Raw genomic sequence first — 17,266 nt, forward strand, 5'->3', positions numbered from 1 at the left:
AGTACACTGGGGATTATGTTAGTACATTGGGAGTTATGTTAGTACTCTGAGTTACGTTAGTATACTGGGAGTTACCTTAGTACTCTGAGTTACGTTAGTCCACTAGGAGTTATGTTAGTACACTGGGAGTTATACTGGTACACTCTGAGTTACGTGAGTTATGTTAGTCCACTGGAATTTGTTAATACACTGGGAATTACGTTTGTACACTGGGAGTTGTTAGTATACTGGGAGTTATGTTAGTACACTGGGAGTTACATTAGTACATTGGGAGTTATACTGGTACACTGGGAGCTATACTGGTACACTGAGTTACGTGAGTTATGGTAGTCCACTGGGAGTTGTTAGTACACTGCAGTGCTGTACATAGCTAGAGGATGTTTCTATCATCTGGCGCAGTTATACTGCAGTTTCCCCAGGTTATTTCAAGTCAGTTGTACTTTGGATACTACAAGCCTGGAATGGTTTAAACCTGGAATCCTTAACCTCACATTTTATATTCTACCATTGAAAGCCTTTTTTCACATGCTTAATAGTGGGCAAAGAACAAAACTGCAGCATGTTGAGTGACTCTAATGAATCGGTATTTAATATTTCTTTCTTTCTTTCTTTATACAACATAAAATGCTAAAACACAAAGGCCTCACAAGCACAAGCAGCCCTAGCTAGAACGCTCCTGGGGCAGCTTGTGCTATCTGTGAGCGGCACATTTTGCACGGCTTTGAGCAGAACCCCACTGGCTGTAAGCTTGAAATAATGGCCCCTTCAAACAAGAAGTATCAAACAAGCAGGCTTTGACAGAGCACAAGGACACTGGTCATTACATTTCAGTCAGATGTGAGCTCCAAACTGGGCCAGACAGATCAGGCTCACTGAACTATTCATTAGGAGGAAGAAAGCCGACTGTAATTATAATGCAATTTTAAATAGTCGTCTTGGACCAGCAGACATTCTGTTTGTGTGTAAAGAACTGCTGGGTCTGCTGAATAATTTACCTAAATAGTAATGAAAAACAGATTCTATTATGCACTTTTTTGGCTAATAGAAATAATTGGGCTACTTGAAAAAAAGCATTTAAATTTTTTATTTTAAGCTTATATATATATATAAAATTAACATAATTTACCTGTATCATAGAAACCCAGTCCCCAATCTAGCAGACGGGTTCTCATGTAATTGTGAATGCTAATGATAACATGGTAATATATTGTAAGTTATTTTCATTTTTGTAGCTGCTCTATTTAAACATAAAAAAAATGTTAACTGAGACTGATGCCACAGTGGCTTACCATAGCTTTGTCGTATCTCAGTCTGGTTTCAGCACACTCTTGGGCAGGATATCGGTTTAAGGGTATTTTTAGACTCTAACCTACTGTGCTAGCTATGAATAATCTTCCGAGTAGACAACCAAAGCACTTTTGTAAGTCACCCTGGATAAGTGCGTCTGCTAAATGCCACAAATGTAAACTGATATTAATATATTAACTTAACAGAGGTGGGCCGTGGGAGGCCTGTGTTATGCTGCCACCGTGTGGCCGTGTCGAGTTAATGCACCGTGGAGTTGCGACGTGGAAATGTCGTCGCCACGAAAGCGGAATCCGGAAGCGAACCCGGACGAACACAACACGCTCGGACCACCCCGCATCTTAGTATGGAGGAGCTCCGCTGGTGTCCAGGAGCACATCGCGCCCGTTTAGATGGTCGTGGACGCATGTAAGCAACTTTGTGTAGATTTGCAGCTGGATTTCTAGTTAAACGCGGCCGTCCGCTAGCACCAGGTTATTTATCTAGTTAAGCATCATGTCAACATGGTTCATTTGTGTTCATTCCAGTAGAGCGAATGTTCTATTGCAAGTGTGGTTTATGTATAATTACAGACATGTTATGTTTGTTTGTTTGTTTGTTTGTTTTGGCGTAGCCCCCTTTCCCCGCATTAATCATAATGAAGTGAAAGTCTGTTGAAGACCTGCCGCAGGATCCGTGAGCTGCTCGTCCTGCCATGTTTGTGACCGCCTACCTGTCGTTTGTGGCCCTGGCGGTCCTGTGCGTGGGTCTGGAGCTCGCTGCACGCCGACTCGTTGCACCTCAGGCCGCCCAAACCACTGCGGCCAACCCGGCTTTCCGTCGTTTCCAACGGCTCTTTCTAAAAGCCTACCTGCTGGCCCTGTGGGCTGACTGGCTTCAAGGTCCGTACCTGTACAAACTGTACCGCCATTACAGTTTCCTGGAGTCACAGATTGCCATCCTATATGTGTGTGGCCTGGCGTCCTGCGTGTTGTTTGCCCCCGTGGCCGGCTGGCTGCCCCAGGCGCTGGGCAGGAGACAGACGTGCCTGCTCTTCTGTCTGGCCTATTCCGTGTGCTGCCTCACTAAGCTGTCGCAGGACTATTTTGTGCTCATCCTGGGCCGTGTGTTGGGTGGTCTCTCCACCTCCCTGCTCACCACCGCCTTCGAGGCCTGGTACATGCACTGCCACGTGGACGTCCACGACTTCCCCAGGGAGTGGATCCCCGTGACGTTCGGCCGAGCCGCCGACTGGAACCACGGCCTGGCGGTGGGCGCCGGACTCGTGGCGAACCTGTTCGCGGAGTGGTTGGAGCTCGGGCCCGTGGCCCCCTTCCTGCTGGCCGTGCCCAGCCTGGCCGCGTGCGCCTGGCTGTTGCAGTCCGAGTGGAGTGCCGAAGAGAAGCGTGAAGACGGAGAGAAGAGCGTCCTGCTACTGGGCCCGCCGAGCGCCCCGCAGGTTCGTCTGTCGGCCCAGGTGCGGTTCCGTCGCAGTTGTCTGGAAGGCCTGCGGTGTCTGTTGTCGGACCGTCGCGTTCTGCTCTTGGGCGGCGTGCAGGCGCTCTTCGAGAGCGTCCTCTACATCTTCGTCTTCCTCTGGACGCCCGTTCTGGACCCCCACGGCCCCCCGCTGGGCATCGTGTTCTCCTCGCTCATGGCGGCCAGCATGGCGGGCTCCGCGCTCTTCCGGCTGGCCACGTCGGCCCGGTACCGTCTCCAACCGGGCCACCTGCTCTGCCTGGCCGTGCTGCTGGCTTTCTTCTCCTTCTTCATGCTGACGTTCTCCACGGCGCCGGGCCAGCCCAAACCCGCCGAGTCGCTGCTGGCCTTCCTGCTCCTGGAGCTGGCCTGCGGACTCTACTTCCCCGCCGTCAGCTTCCTACAGGGCCGCGTGATACCGATGGAGAGGCGGGCCGGCGTCCTGGCCTGGTTCCGCCTGCCGCTACACCTGTTGGCCTGCCTGGGCCTGCTGGCCCTCCACGGGGAGGTGTCTGGCACGGGCGGGGGCGAGGCGGGCAGCGGCACTCGCCACATGTTCGCCGGGTGCGCGGGGATGATGCTCGCCGCCCTGCTGGCTGTGGTCAGCCTCTTCACCCTGGGGAGGAACGACGCCGACCTGAGACTCGAGGGGACCAAAGGAGAAGGAGACATTTAAGGCTGAATTGACCTCCGCACCTGTGAACACGGACGCTTTGTGAGACGCGTCAACACTTGAGAACTCCAATCAAGTGCTGAAGAGTTTACAGAGTGCTGAACTAGATGGCGCTTGCCAAAGATGTTACTCGTGTTTGCTTGCTTCAGGGAAAATGCTTAAATAGTCATTGCCTTTCTTACATATTGCAAGTCCAGTTTTCTAAGAGCAAATAACAGTAAAAATATGAAAGAATTAAATATTTATTGTTCATAGCTCTTCTGAATCGTGGGGGGGATAAATCATTTATTTTCCTGAGTACTTAAATTCTTTTTGTTTGACCCTTTCATGCAGTTTTTGTCCGTTTTGATGTTTTTGTACTAGTGACCCATAAACCGCCTATTGATTTATTGCTCTTCAATTAGAATATTTGAATTCAGAAGCCTTCTCTTTCTAATTAGTTTAAATCACTGGATTTACCATGAGGTCACATAATCAGTACATGTAGGAGACTGTGTTCTTCTATAATTATTAATTCATTATAATTTTCTTTCTTAGAGATCTTAAAAGCAATTCTGAATATATGATTGTGACCATCTGCAAAGCTTACACTTTGAGGAGAAACTGTGTTCTCTGAGAGATGGGCTGTTCAGATTGTGTCAACCTTTAATGCTTTTAAGACAATAAAACAGCCTTGTTTTCAGTGTGTTACTGTCTTTGACGAGTCAAATGTGTAAATAGCTACTGTCAAACTTCACAGCCATCTCAGAGCCGCTGCTAAAGAGATGAACATGTGGTCGTATGAAGTTCTTGTTTGCTGTCGCTCTACCTCTAGACTATAGTTTTGTTTTTGTAAAAATGCAGTCAGTGAGGACAACCACAAGCACACTACAAATGCAGTTTTTTGTTAAGCGTTTTTGTTTATTTTAATTGATGGGAACTAAACCAATTAAGGCTTATGACCAAACATCATAAAAAGCACCATAAATAAATCTTATAAAAATAATAAATAAAAATAAAACATCTGTTATGATCTGTAATGGTCACAGTAAAGTGAGTAATGACACACGTCTGAAGGGTTAATTTAGAGAGACTTGCTGAATGAGGCATTGCAGATCATCAGTGATTTATATCAACCAAAACGGTTTTCAGTTTTCAGCCTCGGGCACAAGGGGTGGGCTACATACATTAAACTATAGATTTATGGCTTGTAAGGTGATCTGTGTTGTCCTAATGTATAGTGTATAGTGACGGTTGGATCTTACTTTGCCTCCTGACAGGTTCCTTTCATGACTACTCAGTTTTCACTGTCAAATATGTTCCTGAAATTTATGTTCCTTTCTAGATTCTCAAGGAGTAGAACTATGCCCCAAACAAAATTAAACTTTAAATCTTTGGTCAAACCCATATATTTCAGAAGGGCTTAAGTTTTTAAGGTATTTGACACGCTTATTAACTTTTTTTTAAAAGCCACTAATAGGCATATCAATATTTATACAATTTAAGCCTTAAGTCAGTTTTAAGGGTGCAGACTTTATATACATACACACACACGCACACAGGTGTGTGTGTGTGTGTGTGTGTCCATTTACACTTTAACACAGTATTAACACTACGCATCAGTTTCCTATCGTCTCTATTTTGGGCTAAAGCAGTTAGGCTCTGTAATCTGTACAGCCCTTCAGCATTACAAGCAACTTTCATCAGGCATATAATGAAAACGGCGGTGACCAGAGCCCCAGACGGACATCCCTGGAAGGCCCGATGTTTACGGTCAGCGGAGGGGCAACTATGAGAGTCGCATTCCAGTGCGTGAGAACTCGTGCACGAGCACTGAAGAAATGAACCCCAAAACCCCTGAACGTACTCACACGGCAAGGATGTCCAATTCAGTCAGCGAGGGACACAGCACTATGCAACAGCACTATGCACCCTGGCCGTTTTCCGGTTGTGAAACCCCCCCCCCCGACCAGTGTTCGATGATGACCCCAGACTTGGTATTACACTGTAACCTTAAATGAGTTATCTGAGCCAACTGTCTCTATTCATTCCACTAGAAAATCCATTCCATAAATCCTGTGTGTCCATGTACTCTGTGTGGCTACGGTGTGACCGTCCATGAAGTGAGTAAATTAATGTGACGTCCATATTAAGTTTGGCAGTGTCTGGCTGCGGCAGACGCGATCGAGTCAGGGTTCGAATGGAAAAGGGTAAATCAGCAGATCAGAGGGCTGAAGATGAACATCTCAAATACAAAACACAGGTACTACAGTGTTTGAGCAGTCATGCTTTAACAAGACGCCAGTGGATGCTACACCTCACATGAGAGAAGGCTGCAGTGTAGCACTCTGACTCAGCTCTGAGTGTGATCAGGCTGTAGAGAAGCTACAAGCACGGGACCTCCATGGCCTATTTGGTAAACTTGGGGGGGGGGGGGGGGGGGGGGGGGACCAAAACTGGAGAGAAACAAAAAAAATAAAGGGTGGAGGCATTCATCTCCAGAACATGTGCTGTTACGAAGAATTCTTAGTGGTGGAATGTTCTCATGTTCCTTGTGTACCCAGATAACAGTGGTTTCTCTGCCCAGCAACATTCTTCCTGCTGCAGCAAAACATCTGGTACGGAAAAAAGTTTGCAACGTCACACAAATACACAGACACAGAACGGGACGGAAGGGGGGGGGGCATTCACTACATGTATTTCTTTTTTAAAAACCAATAAGCAAAATAGCCCATCCCCCCGAGGGAGCCCATCAAGAAAGACGCCCCGAAAAACGAGGGCGGCTTCTTTTTGACCATTCGGAAGGCGTTAGGTAGAACGGCTGAGAGTAAGGTTGTGTGGATGTCTCCCAGGACCTTACGGAAGGCGTAGCGTTTCTGCACACGCTCGAAAAACGACTGCAGGTTGGGCCGGCTCCCGTCCTCCCAGTACTTCTTTGAGAGTCCCAAGAACTTGAGCCGGTGCAACGTGGCCCCAAGATATATATCAGCTAGCGTGAAGTCAGCGCCGCACAGCCATGGCTCACACTTTTGACCTGTCAGAAAGGAGGGAACAAGTTAGCGTCGTGAACTGCTTTGCACTGTGTTACTTAGGGCCTTGTGAAATGTGCCATATTTTGTCAATTGTGATTTTTTACACCCCAATCAAAATTTGTACTCCGCTTTTAACCCATCTGTGCAGTCAGAACACACACACACACACACAAGTGATTACTAGGGGGCTGTGGATCACACGTGCCCAGAGCGGTGGGCAGCCCTAGCCCGGCGCCCGGGGAGCAGTTGGGGTTAGGTGCCTTGCTCAAGGGCACCTCAGTCATGGCCTGTCTGGGAATCGAACCCACGACCCTCCGGTCACAAGACCAGTTCCCTAACCACCAGGCCATGACTGCCCCTTAAAAGTAACGCCTCTAACACCACTGACAATCAAACACCAACAAAAACCTAAACCAACACAAACACTTAGAGATATGACGTAGTCTCAGTTAGATAGATCTCGTCCTGTAGTAACTGAAGCTTCAGCCAAAGTTCAGACTAGCATGGCAGGTGATAAATCCTGCAATCCCTGAACAAAATCAGAACAAGCACCCTTGAAGTCACGCAAATGTTGAGATGTACCTTGATATTCCAGCTTTCTCTTCTCGAGTTCTGCTTCGACCTGATCCAGGACCATTGCCAGCTCACCGAGGATTTTCTTCAGGTAAGTCACATTGTCGTGGTCCAAGATCTTCGCCTGTCAGAAGGAGAAATGTCTGTGGAAGCTCTCATCATGTCAGAGCCTCCCACACATGCCTGAATGTGAGTCATGCATCCAAGTTCTCATCCCGTCAGCGGGACAAAGCGGTTACAGGGGGGAAACAGTTTTGTCAAAGTCCAAAGATACACCAGCCTATCAAACTGACTTACACTGTCATCATAACTGAACATGACTGTAGGAGACTGGGTCTGAAATACGGTCAGCTGTAATCTCACTTCTCCTGTGGTGTAGACATGTTCTTTGATATTTGGATACAGCTATAATAAATGTAGGGGAATGACATTGGAAATGATCATTTATCCAGCAATAACTGATGTGGGAAACTGGGTTTTCGAGTGTTCAATCCAGCAGTAATTAATCTAGAGAACTGGGATTGAGATTGTTCATTTATCTGTTCACACTGTCTCACCATCAGTTTCTTCTGCTTGGAAAGGTATGGCTCTGTCAGCTGGGGTTCCTCGTGGTCCAACTTCATCAGTTCAGATGCGGCGTTGGCCAAATGTCCTGAAAGAAACACCACGGACGTCACTTCACACCCCTCACTGTCGGACGGAGCTGCTCACCCTGGTCTCGAGGCACATGCTGGTATGCTAATGCTAATGCAGGATTAGTGCTCGCTTTTGAAAGGTTTACAAAACATTATCAAGAGTGGCGTGATGGTCGTCATGGGGATGGATGTCTACTTCAACAGTGGCTGTTTTATACTAGCAAATAAAAATAGAATATCAAATAAAAATATTATATGCATGTCAGCATACTCTGGAAAGGAAGGCACAGGGTTAATGCCCGTGTTGCCCTCTGGATTAATAACCAGCAACAAACCAGGTATGACCTAATTATGATCGTCTGTGGGCACACGATCAGAAGTGGGAATGCACAATGATTTACCTCAAAGGTTTAAACACACTTGACAACTAATTAAAGCCTTTAATAAGATTTTACACACAAAAATTAAATCAATGGCACTGATAAACATCACCCAGCAGAGGCACTCCCTCTAACCACCATAAAGGAGATTTATTACCAGCAGTGTGACCTAATTCATTCCACTGTAAGGGCTGGATCAGGTCTTTACTGGTGCTTCATTTCCTACAGTGTGAACACTGTAGTTCAAAACAAAGCAGCAGGTTATATGTCAGAGGCAGCTAACACAACGGTGTTCTTTTGTTGGCGAGGTTTCGGGCCAGTGCAAGGTCAGGCCAAGACGGCCGTGCTGAGCTCCACGTTGTCGCCGGCGCCGTCTGACAGGAAGCATGAGAGAGCATTTTTATTTGTGTTTTATTCCCGGGACCTCGGCCGTGTCCTCTGTCACACCGCACAAAGGAGCGTCCGATTTAAATTTCCTCGACTGCGAAAATAAGCCCTTAGCTAAACCCAAACCGAAGCAGAGGTTAAGCTCCTGAATAGGGGGAGGGGGGGGGGGGTGATGAACTATAGCATCACTTACTACGTATTTCAGCAGTGGCGTACTTTGGGATCATGGAGTCGGTGGTGAGCTCAGGGTGGAGGATGCAGCCGTGGGTGTAGGCGTCCATGGGCAGCCCGTCCATCAACTCCCGATACTGCTGCACCCGTGAGTGCATCACGGTGCCTTCATCCGGAATCAGCTGGGGTACTGTATCTATGGAAACACACACACACACACACACACATGTCCAGTGTGCATAGCAGTGCCCTGTGCTACGGCAGGTGGTGTGTTCGCGGAGGTTGTCGGTGGTCTAGTCAGGACATGTAGTGCATTTGAAAACCATGTAGCAGGCGGAAGCATACCATGTGGTTTATATGGCCATTTAACAACCAGGTGAAGAACACTCCTCCAGGTGAAGAACACTCCACCAGGTGAGCGTTAATACATTTTCTGAGGTTTAGTGCACCTTACAAGCATACCTGTGCAGGCATACCAGCTGGTCAGCAAGATCCAAACTTTGTTTTTGTAATTTTTTTTAAAGCTACTGACATTTGCTAAGTAAATCTGAAGCCCTGCTTGTGAGGATGGGCGTGTCAGTGTGCATGTGAGTTAAACCACAAACCACCTAAATATACAATGTGCAATTCCCAGAGTAACAGAACAAAATGTGCAGAAGCAGATTACCAGATTACTAGTGGATTACTCTCTCCATACCAGATTACTAGTGGATTACTCTCTCCATACTAGATTACTAGTGGATTACTCTCTCCATACCAGATTACTAGTGGATTACTCTCTCCATACTAGATTACCAGTGGATCACTCTCTCCATACCAGATTACTAGTGGATTACTCTCTCCATACTAGATTACTAGTGGATTACTCTCTCCATACCAGATTACTAGTGGATTACTCTCTCCATACTAGATTACTAGTGGATTACTCTCTCCATACCAGATTACTAGTGGATTACTCTCTCCATACCAGATTACTAGTGGATTATCTCCCATAGCCTGTTTGTTGCTGACACTATAGGAAGAGGATCTCTAAGGAAAAACTTCTCTTCAGTTTGGTACCTTTCACCCCATAATGTGGCCAGGAACCACCTCCTATTGCAGGAAAAGTAAAGTCTACTAACATGCAGAACCATTGGTTACAAACCGCTATTTCGGTACGACATACAGAAAGAAGCGATCTTGAAAATGACACTACACAAACAACATAAACTGTCTCTTGGGGAAAACACATATACGAAGGCTCGGTTGGACGCTGTACCTGTAATGCTGACAAAGCAGTTGGACGTTCACGGTAACGTCGGCCTACAGCACTCCTCTCTACTTTTTAGTGCCGATGAATAATTCAAGAGTTCAGAAAATGGCGCTAAATGGGCCAGGTGCACCGTCAGCTTCAGTCGCTTCACTTATCGCCATGTCAACCACAGCGAGGCACTTGTGAGGTATTTCGCACGATCTTCTATAACCGACAGAAAGCAACACAGCCAGCACAGTTAAGTACTCCAAAACTTTGCTAGCTGTTCACAGCTAGAGAGTCGGACATGCATGAAATATTGGGCACTTTAGCCTGACAGAAAACGAGTAATGGTGTCTCTCTAATTGCTTTAAGCAAAATTCTTGAATTACTCCTAATGATGAGATACCATGAGCTTCACAAACGTTTTGCAGTCCCACGGATATATGTCTGAAAGGCTCGTTTCACCCAACCATGAGCAAATGTTTGCTAAGGCTCAACTTATATGTTAATATGCAGAAGAATTGATTGCCAACCACAATGCAACTGGCAGGAGCCTGAACGTGTACCCCCAGGTTAACGCACTATAGATATCAGAGTCTCTGCCTACGTGTGGGTAGAGCGTCATGGCTAAATCTCATTGGCTCCAGACTGGAGTGATTGCATTCACTTGTAGCCAGATGTCTGGTGTCACCACAGCCTGGCTGGAAGAGATAAGGGAGATGTAAAGGAGATATAAGGGAGATATAGCTGGAAGAGATAAGAGCTGCAGATATAGATGCTGAGAAGGGAGAATGGGACCGAATGTCTCCGCCTGTCTACACCATCTCGGGGATTGAGGGAGGGGGCTGACAGGCCCCCTGGAAGTGATAAGGGGCCGGGCTGGATTCCAGCCTGCTGTCCAATCAGCCTCTACCCCCACACGGCGACGCTGGGCGACTGCCTCGATGCAGTCTTGCAAGAAGGCGAGAGAAAATCTCTCCACGTGAGCCTCCCTACGGCACGTCTCACGTGGGACGCGCTTAGGGCCTTGGCAAACTCTGCTCTGCACGGGCTGTGAACTCAGCTCAACGACGGGCACGACGGTAAACCAGTACTGCGGCACTACGTCGTCACACACAAAACGCAGGCACCCTACTGCGTGTCTACTGCCGCTCCGACTCCCGGAATAACCAACTCAGCATCCTCTCCGGCTACCAAACAGCCCACAAGGCCCGGCCTGCCACCGCCACGAGACCTCGCTGGGACAGCTGGGACAACTTCCATCTCCTCACTCACATTACAGCTTCCAGAAAACGACTCTGTCTCTTTCTTCTAATGTTTTTGATGCTTACAAGTCAGACTGCACATGTCACGTAATGTAACGTGCTAATCATTTTGAGCTCTGACACTTTAGTAGAGGCTGTTTGTCAGACGCCAACCTGACAAGCTGCAGAGTGCTGACGTGTTTCAGCACTGCCTTCATGGGTGAGGAACCACAAACAGTCCTGAGGAACCTCAGTGACCAGGCCCGCTTTCCAGTAGGCCCACGTGGAAAAACATCACAAGTCAGAGGACGAGAGACCCAAGAGATGCCTAAGTTCTTCAGACCAGCCCATACAGTCATTGAGCGGTAACTGAAAACAGGCTGGTGCTCTGTTTCATCTGATCAGTCCAACAGTCCCTCTTCACTTGCGCTGATGGCCCTGGAGAAGCACGGTGCTGCAGTGAAGTATCTTCTCACGCTAGTCATCCAACTCATGCAGTGTTTGATAATGGAACTGATTAGATAAATGGAATGTCTCAGAACATCGAGCCACTAATTCAATTAGCCATGATAATTCATCCAGCAGAGCTCTAATCTGGAGTCATTGTTCACACATATCCAGCACTTATGCTTTATTTGCGTCTACACACATATTCTACACAAAGCCAAAATATCATTTGTGACCGCCCACTTTATAAAATGTGCTGATGATGTAGGAGTCAGCAGAACAATGAGACCATTGTGCTATAGGAATCTTTAACACTGCCTCAGCTTGCTACACTAATATACCTCAAATAAACTTTGGTGTCCAAGACATTCCCGTCTACAGACAGGCAGGCAGACATATCTCAACCATCCAGGTAAGATTACACTTGCAGAAGTGATTAAATCATGTCAAAGAACTAAATCCCTTGGATAAAATATATGTTCATCTGACGATTCAATAACTCAATTACCCCTATCATCATGAAGTGCTTTAGCTTATATCAAGTCATGTCAAATGAATGACGACTCATATCAAATTCACACTCCCAGCCCGGATCAACCTTCTCGGGTTTATACCTGAGTGAACTGGTTTCTGCAGTACACACATGCATAACACATATGACATGTATGAACTCCAGCGACCTGCTTTGATTAGGTCCTCACCTCCATCGAGACCTTACGGATCTAACGCTTACCGCTCGAGAAGTTGGTCTCCAAGTACTCGATGATTTGGTTGAAGTCACTGACGATGGTGTCTCCATGGATGAAGACGGGCACCTCCTCCCCCAGGTTGAGTCTCATGAACCAGGGTTCCTTGTGCTCGGTGAGAGGCAGACTGACGTCTCGCTCCTCGCACACCAGCCCCTTCTCAGTAATCACCAGACGTACCTGCCGGACAACACACCCCAGCTCAGCCGCTGATCCAACACTACCTTGTCCAGAACCCACATCTAATAATGCACCCTGGCACCTTGCAGTATCACAGAGAACGCTTCACACAAACACTCCTAACGGTCTGCAGATAGATGCCATACACAAAATGCATCACTTACACTGAAGGCTGAAATGAAGGAGAACTAAAAGATTTTACTTTACACTATGGTGTAACTTACAGAACGCCAGCATATGTTAGCCGAACTAATATTACCGATATATATCATTTTAAAACCGCCACCGTGTCCCATCATTGGTGTCACGGTGCGGATGTGTTTCTATCTGTTTTTGTCTGTATATTACGTCGTTGCGTTGTTTTTACTGTTGTTATGGTGATAGTCTAGGTTTGCGATGGTTTTCGTCTTTTTTGGTTGAACTCAACTTGCGTTCACGTCCCGCCTGCGTCCCCATCCTCTCCTCGCATCACAACCACCGTGGAATACTCGCAAATGAATAACTCAAGATGCTGCCCGCTCACTCGAGGAACATAAGAAACCCACTTTAAAGTGGGTCTGTGAGCGTGTTTTCCGGCCTGAATTCGCCTCAAGCCGTTAGCGTGCAGTGTTCGGAGTGCTGTGATCCAAAACAGACCACTGAGCAGTCTGGGTCAGACCACCTCTCCTGTGACGGTTCTGATTAAAGATACCGAGCACGCTCACGGGACCTCCGTATGTCTGTATCACATGTCCTCATGGCAGAGAACGATCAGTGTTTCTGTGCTGCTGAGGGCTTTGGGAGAACTTTAAGGGCAGATGGTAATCAGATGAACTCAAAATCACCATGTACACTAACTGACCTGCTAGCAGTAGCCAGTGTCCTGTGAAAGCCAAACTGGAGCTCTCTGTCATATGACATCACTGGTCCAATCAGAATCCCACTCTTAAAATAAGCATGCAGGTAGCGATATTGATCAACTCAATCTGTGTAAGGCGTTATGGGTTTTCCCATGAGGGGACCTCACAGGACATAATTAACTGAGCACCACAGATCCATATTTACGCTTTTTGAGGATCTAATCTCAGAGGCGTGTTTCTTTGATACATCTTGCTTGATACATCTTGATACATCTACCTTGACACGTTTAACTCAGCAGGTTTAATTCTTCATTTTATGTATTACTGTAATATAGAACGCAATATAACATTTGCATATGGATATGTAAAGCATTAGGGTTATCACTTTGAAGTTTGGCACTTTTTATCTTGACATTGCACTACTTTCTGGTTAATGTAATAAATCTAATGTAATAATTCTAGTGTAGTAATTCTAATGTAATAATTCTAGTGTAGTAATTCCAATGCAATAATTCTAGTATAGTAATTCTAATAATAATTCTAATGTAATATATTTTTGCCCTTTTAGGTTTTTTGCTCTGCCCAAAATCTTTTTCCATACATTTACCATTAAAGAATATGTGTAATGTATTTATGAAAATATAATTAAACACAAAATCTATATAAAAAAATAAATATATTAATAATAAAATTTTAAGAATATAGTATGTATATTGTTAGAATCATATACAAATATAAGAGTGATATATAAAATACACAAATATTAAATATATATCCAGATGCCTACAATTAATGATTCAACGTAAATAATATTACAATGTAGATAGGTGAGTTATGACCTAATACTAGTTATAGTGCTAATACTAATACTAATGGTAGACTTTATGAGTAGACAGAGATGCTGAATGATCTCTATTGCATCAGGTAATCCAGCATAAGAGCAGTAGAATTACAGCATGTCTGGATCTTCACAACACAATATTGAATTTCATCTTCTAAAGGCAAACAAAAATCTTTAGACACGGGTAGGATGCTCATTTCTAGTGTTCTTCACTAATACATTCACATGTCTTTATGAGAGAGTCTCTGAATTCTGCTAAAATATCTGAAGACCATTTTAGATTTCTTTTTTTTTACTCCTATGCACAAAGTGAGATTTACTTCAAGCCCACACACAGGCTGTCAGACGAAAAAACACTGATGTTCAATATATCTACACAAGCCAGTAAAAGTGGCACTAGGGGGGACCGGGAGGAGGAAACGGAGGTCCAGATGTTTGATGAATCATGACGGGACTGAAATCTGTGTGGAATTCAAATGAAGGACTTCTGCTACCCGTCTGACCACTAACAGGGCTTGGACAACTCAAATGGAATTTATTGTAAAATTATCATTATTTGAGCTTTTCGATTCAAATGTGAATCAAGGAAATACTTACCTCACAGTGTATCATACCTGTTTGTCTCACCAAAGTTAATTTGTTTACCAAAACCAAAGTTAATTTGTGTTGCACGATACATTCAATACATTCAATATATCATTCTCTTTCAGTCTATCACAGAGAACTGGCTATTTGTGAAGACAAGAAAGAGTTACTTCCCTGTGTTGGGTCTACACAGCAATACTGCCAATACTGAATGAACAGTCCTGCTGCTGATGTATCAGCATGGTTTAGTGCTCATGTGTGTCCACACGGACCTGTATAAACCGTAGACATGACTAGCACTGGGAGTTTTGCTCTGTAGAGCAGCTGCAGTAATCAAATGATTTACATGTCTCCCTTGGCTGGTACATAAGGATCAACCAAATGCATGGACCAAGACATCAAAACCACGAAGAAGTATTTTGATGCAGGATCTTAATGTTAGCAGAAGCACACGATCTTGCACGGCAAGCTTCTCCTTTTGATGACCGAGTCCTTACACAAGTACACTAAATTTTTTATGAAATCCGGCAGACGCAAGAACCCTATTGCTTGCTTTAATACTCAAGCATTGTATCTACTCAATCTAAGTAAAATGTATCAAAACACAATTAATTTCAATGAAAATGCAGCGTTTTCTTGTAACCCACTTTATGTTTATTCATATCAACTGTTCTGTAGGCCATTACGTTTCTAGATGTCCCTTGTCTACCAGGGATTAATAAAAACTTATTGTGACGCCCTATTTTCAGAAATGATGAGACACGGACCCTTTAATGACTTTCTGGATAACAGGTCACCACCCAAAGTATTACACCGGTAAACTTGATGCTATTCCACTTTAAATGCTGTGGCCAGACCCTTTGCTCGAGCTAAGTCGTGACATACATCCAAACCATCCGGTTTACTGATTTGCGTTGGCTAGTGTCCATAGAGCCCGCGTTTCGTGACAGATACGCTCGCAGTGCAGCCTATAAGATGATCACGTCCCGAGTGTTTTTCAGACGGTCTGCATCGTTTTTTAGCTGGGATAGCTCATTTGAATTAATTATTTAAGAGTGACATCCTCAGACCGAGGTGTAACTCTTTTAACGACGTGCAAAAAGGTGAACTGTCACATTAGGCGATTTATTCACCAAGTCAGTCCCAATGAAACGCACCGAACCTTATTGATCAACAGTACTAAGATGTGGGTTTGTTTTGGAACAGTCCAGATATTGTTTCCCTCTCGTGTTCTGCAACGGTTTCCAAACCATTAGTTATAAAAGACGCAGATGAATACACGAAAGATACTTGTGCACAATAACTCATCATTACAAGCGAAAGGTGAATTTTAAAAAAATCTGCAGTATGGGTGTCTCGCTGCATAGCATGTAATGTACATAAAGAGCACCTCCATTTTCCAGCTATGGTTTTTTTTTTACCTTTTGGGAGCTGAAGGACTGCGTCCAGTGATACAACACGAGCCTGTCTTTGGAGAAAGGCTTGTGTTCTATGGTGGGCTCGTGGCTGACGTCTCCGTCTGTGATTCTGTCATCTTCATCCATGGCTGAAATAGGCCACCAGCTACAGTTGGTGGGGGTAACATTGTTGGAAGACGCCATGACAGAGGATTTTGTGCGTGTGAGAGGGTATCAGGGAGGGAGAGTGAGAGAGGGAGAGAAAGGGAGGAGGGGAGGGGTGGGGAGAGAGAGAGGAAAGGCGCAAAGGATTTCAGCACCTCGAACAGCACCTCGACATCATCGATTATAATGTCGTTAATCGACTTCCAACCGCTCCGTGATCCGGTTTGATTGCCTTCAACTAAAAATCGATTAAATCGAAATAAAAACGCACACCCTGCATCGGTAGAGTGAACATACAAATGTCGATCGCGCGCACACACAGTGAAGCATGAGCAAATTGAGTGTGTAGTATGTTACATCACAGCAGACATGCGCAGTGAAGTTGTATCGCGAAGTCATCCTTGGCTGCGTTAAAGGCCAGAGTATGAAGGTTAAAGTACATCACAAACGTAAAATCCTGATATGTGTCTCACATAAACTAAAATTAAACATTTCATTTTTGAAAAAGCGCATTTAACAGTATATTGGTCATGTAAAAAATTATTATATGAGTGGATGCAAAATGAATATGCGTTACACGTGGTAACGTTTTGATTGAGTAATAAAGTTCACATTAATTATTATTGTGTTTTAGTGTAGTTGTAGTTTAAATTAAATAATTTTACTCATTCACAATGTGCTCTGCACAATATTGCTATACCTATTCTCAACCAGCAGAGTGCGTAGTTTTCTCATCTCAATGTATTCAAGGAGATGGATGGTACGATCTTACAATGATACACTGCAGCCAATGATATGTGGACACTCGATCATCACCTATTACTATTACCTACTTATTGGATATGCCATTCCAAAACCACGGACATTATTATGGCCTCCATATTGCAAATATTACAGGCATCACTCTTCTATGAAGGCTTTCGAGAAAAGTTTTCGTCGCTGGGAATTTGTGCCCATTCAGACCAAAGCGCATTGGTGATCTCGGAAGTCCTAAT

The 17,266-nt window shown here is 45.0% G+C and overlaps 2 protein-coding genes across 2 annotated transcripts; one reads left to right on the forward strand and one right to left on the reverse strand.

The window, feature by feature from the left end:
* Positions 1-1,560: 1,560 nt before the first annotated feature.
* slc61a1 (solute carrier family 61 member 1) lies at positions 1,561-4,123 on the forward strand. The gene is made up of 2 exons (XM_076984086.1): positions 1,561-1,713; positions 1,919-4,123. The coding sequence occupies exon 2, from the start codon at positions 2,000-2,002 to the stop codon at positions 3,437-3,439; it is 1,440 nt and encodes a 479-aa protein (XP_076840201.1). The 5' UTR covers positions 1,561-1,713; positions 1,919-1,999; the 3' UTR covers positions 3,440-4,123.
* Positions 4,124-5,845: 1,722 nt separating this feature from the next.
* Positions 5,846-16,615, reverse strand: gdap1l1 (ganglioside induced differentiation associated protein 1-like 1). Its single transcript, XM_076984087.1, has 6 exons — positions 16,131-16,615; positions 12,252-12,444; positions 8,616-8,789; positions 7,578-7,672; positions 7,030-7,144; positions 5,846-6,449 (listed from the first exon to the last, which is right to left on the reverse strand). The coding sequence occupies exons 1-6, from the start codon at positions 16,308-16,310 to the stop codon at positions 6,106-6,108; spliced, it is 1,101 nt and encodes a 366-aa protein (XP_076840202.1). The 5' UTR covers positions 16,311-16,615; the 3' UTR covers positions 5,846-6,105.
* Between the last annotated feature and the right edge of the window lie 651 nt (positions 16,616-17,266).

This window comes from Brachyhypopomus gauderio, chromosome 21 (genome assembly GCF_052324685.1).
Source record: "Brachyhypopomus gauderio isolate BG-103 chromosome 21, BGAUD_0.2, whole genome shotgun sequence".
NCBI classification, from domain to species: domain Eukaryota; kingdom Metazoa; phylum Chordata; class Actinopteri; order Gymnotiformes; family Hypopomidae; genus Brachyhypopomus; species Brachyhypopomus gauderio.

Excerpts from the sequence above, each read along its gene's own strand:
- slc61a1 (XM_076984086.1), top strand. The coding sequence starts at position 2,000 with ATGTTTGTGACCGCCTACCTGTCGTTTGTGGCCCTGGCGGTCCTGTGC.
- gdap1l1 (XM_076984087.1), bottom strand. The coding sequence starts at position 16,310 with ATGGCGTCTTCCAACAATGTTACCCCCACCAACTGTAGCTGGTGGCCT. Across the intron at positions 7,673-8,615 it reads CGCCACTGCTGAAATACGTA|GACATTTGGCCAACGCCGCA; the intron begins GTAAGTGATGCT and ends TGTTTCTTTCAG. Across the intron at positions 7,145-7,577 it reads CCAAGCAGAAGAAACTGATG|GCGAAGATCTTGGACCACGA; the intron begins GTGAGACAGTGT and ends TCCTTCTGACAG.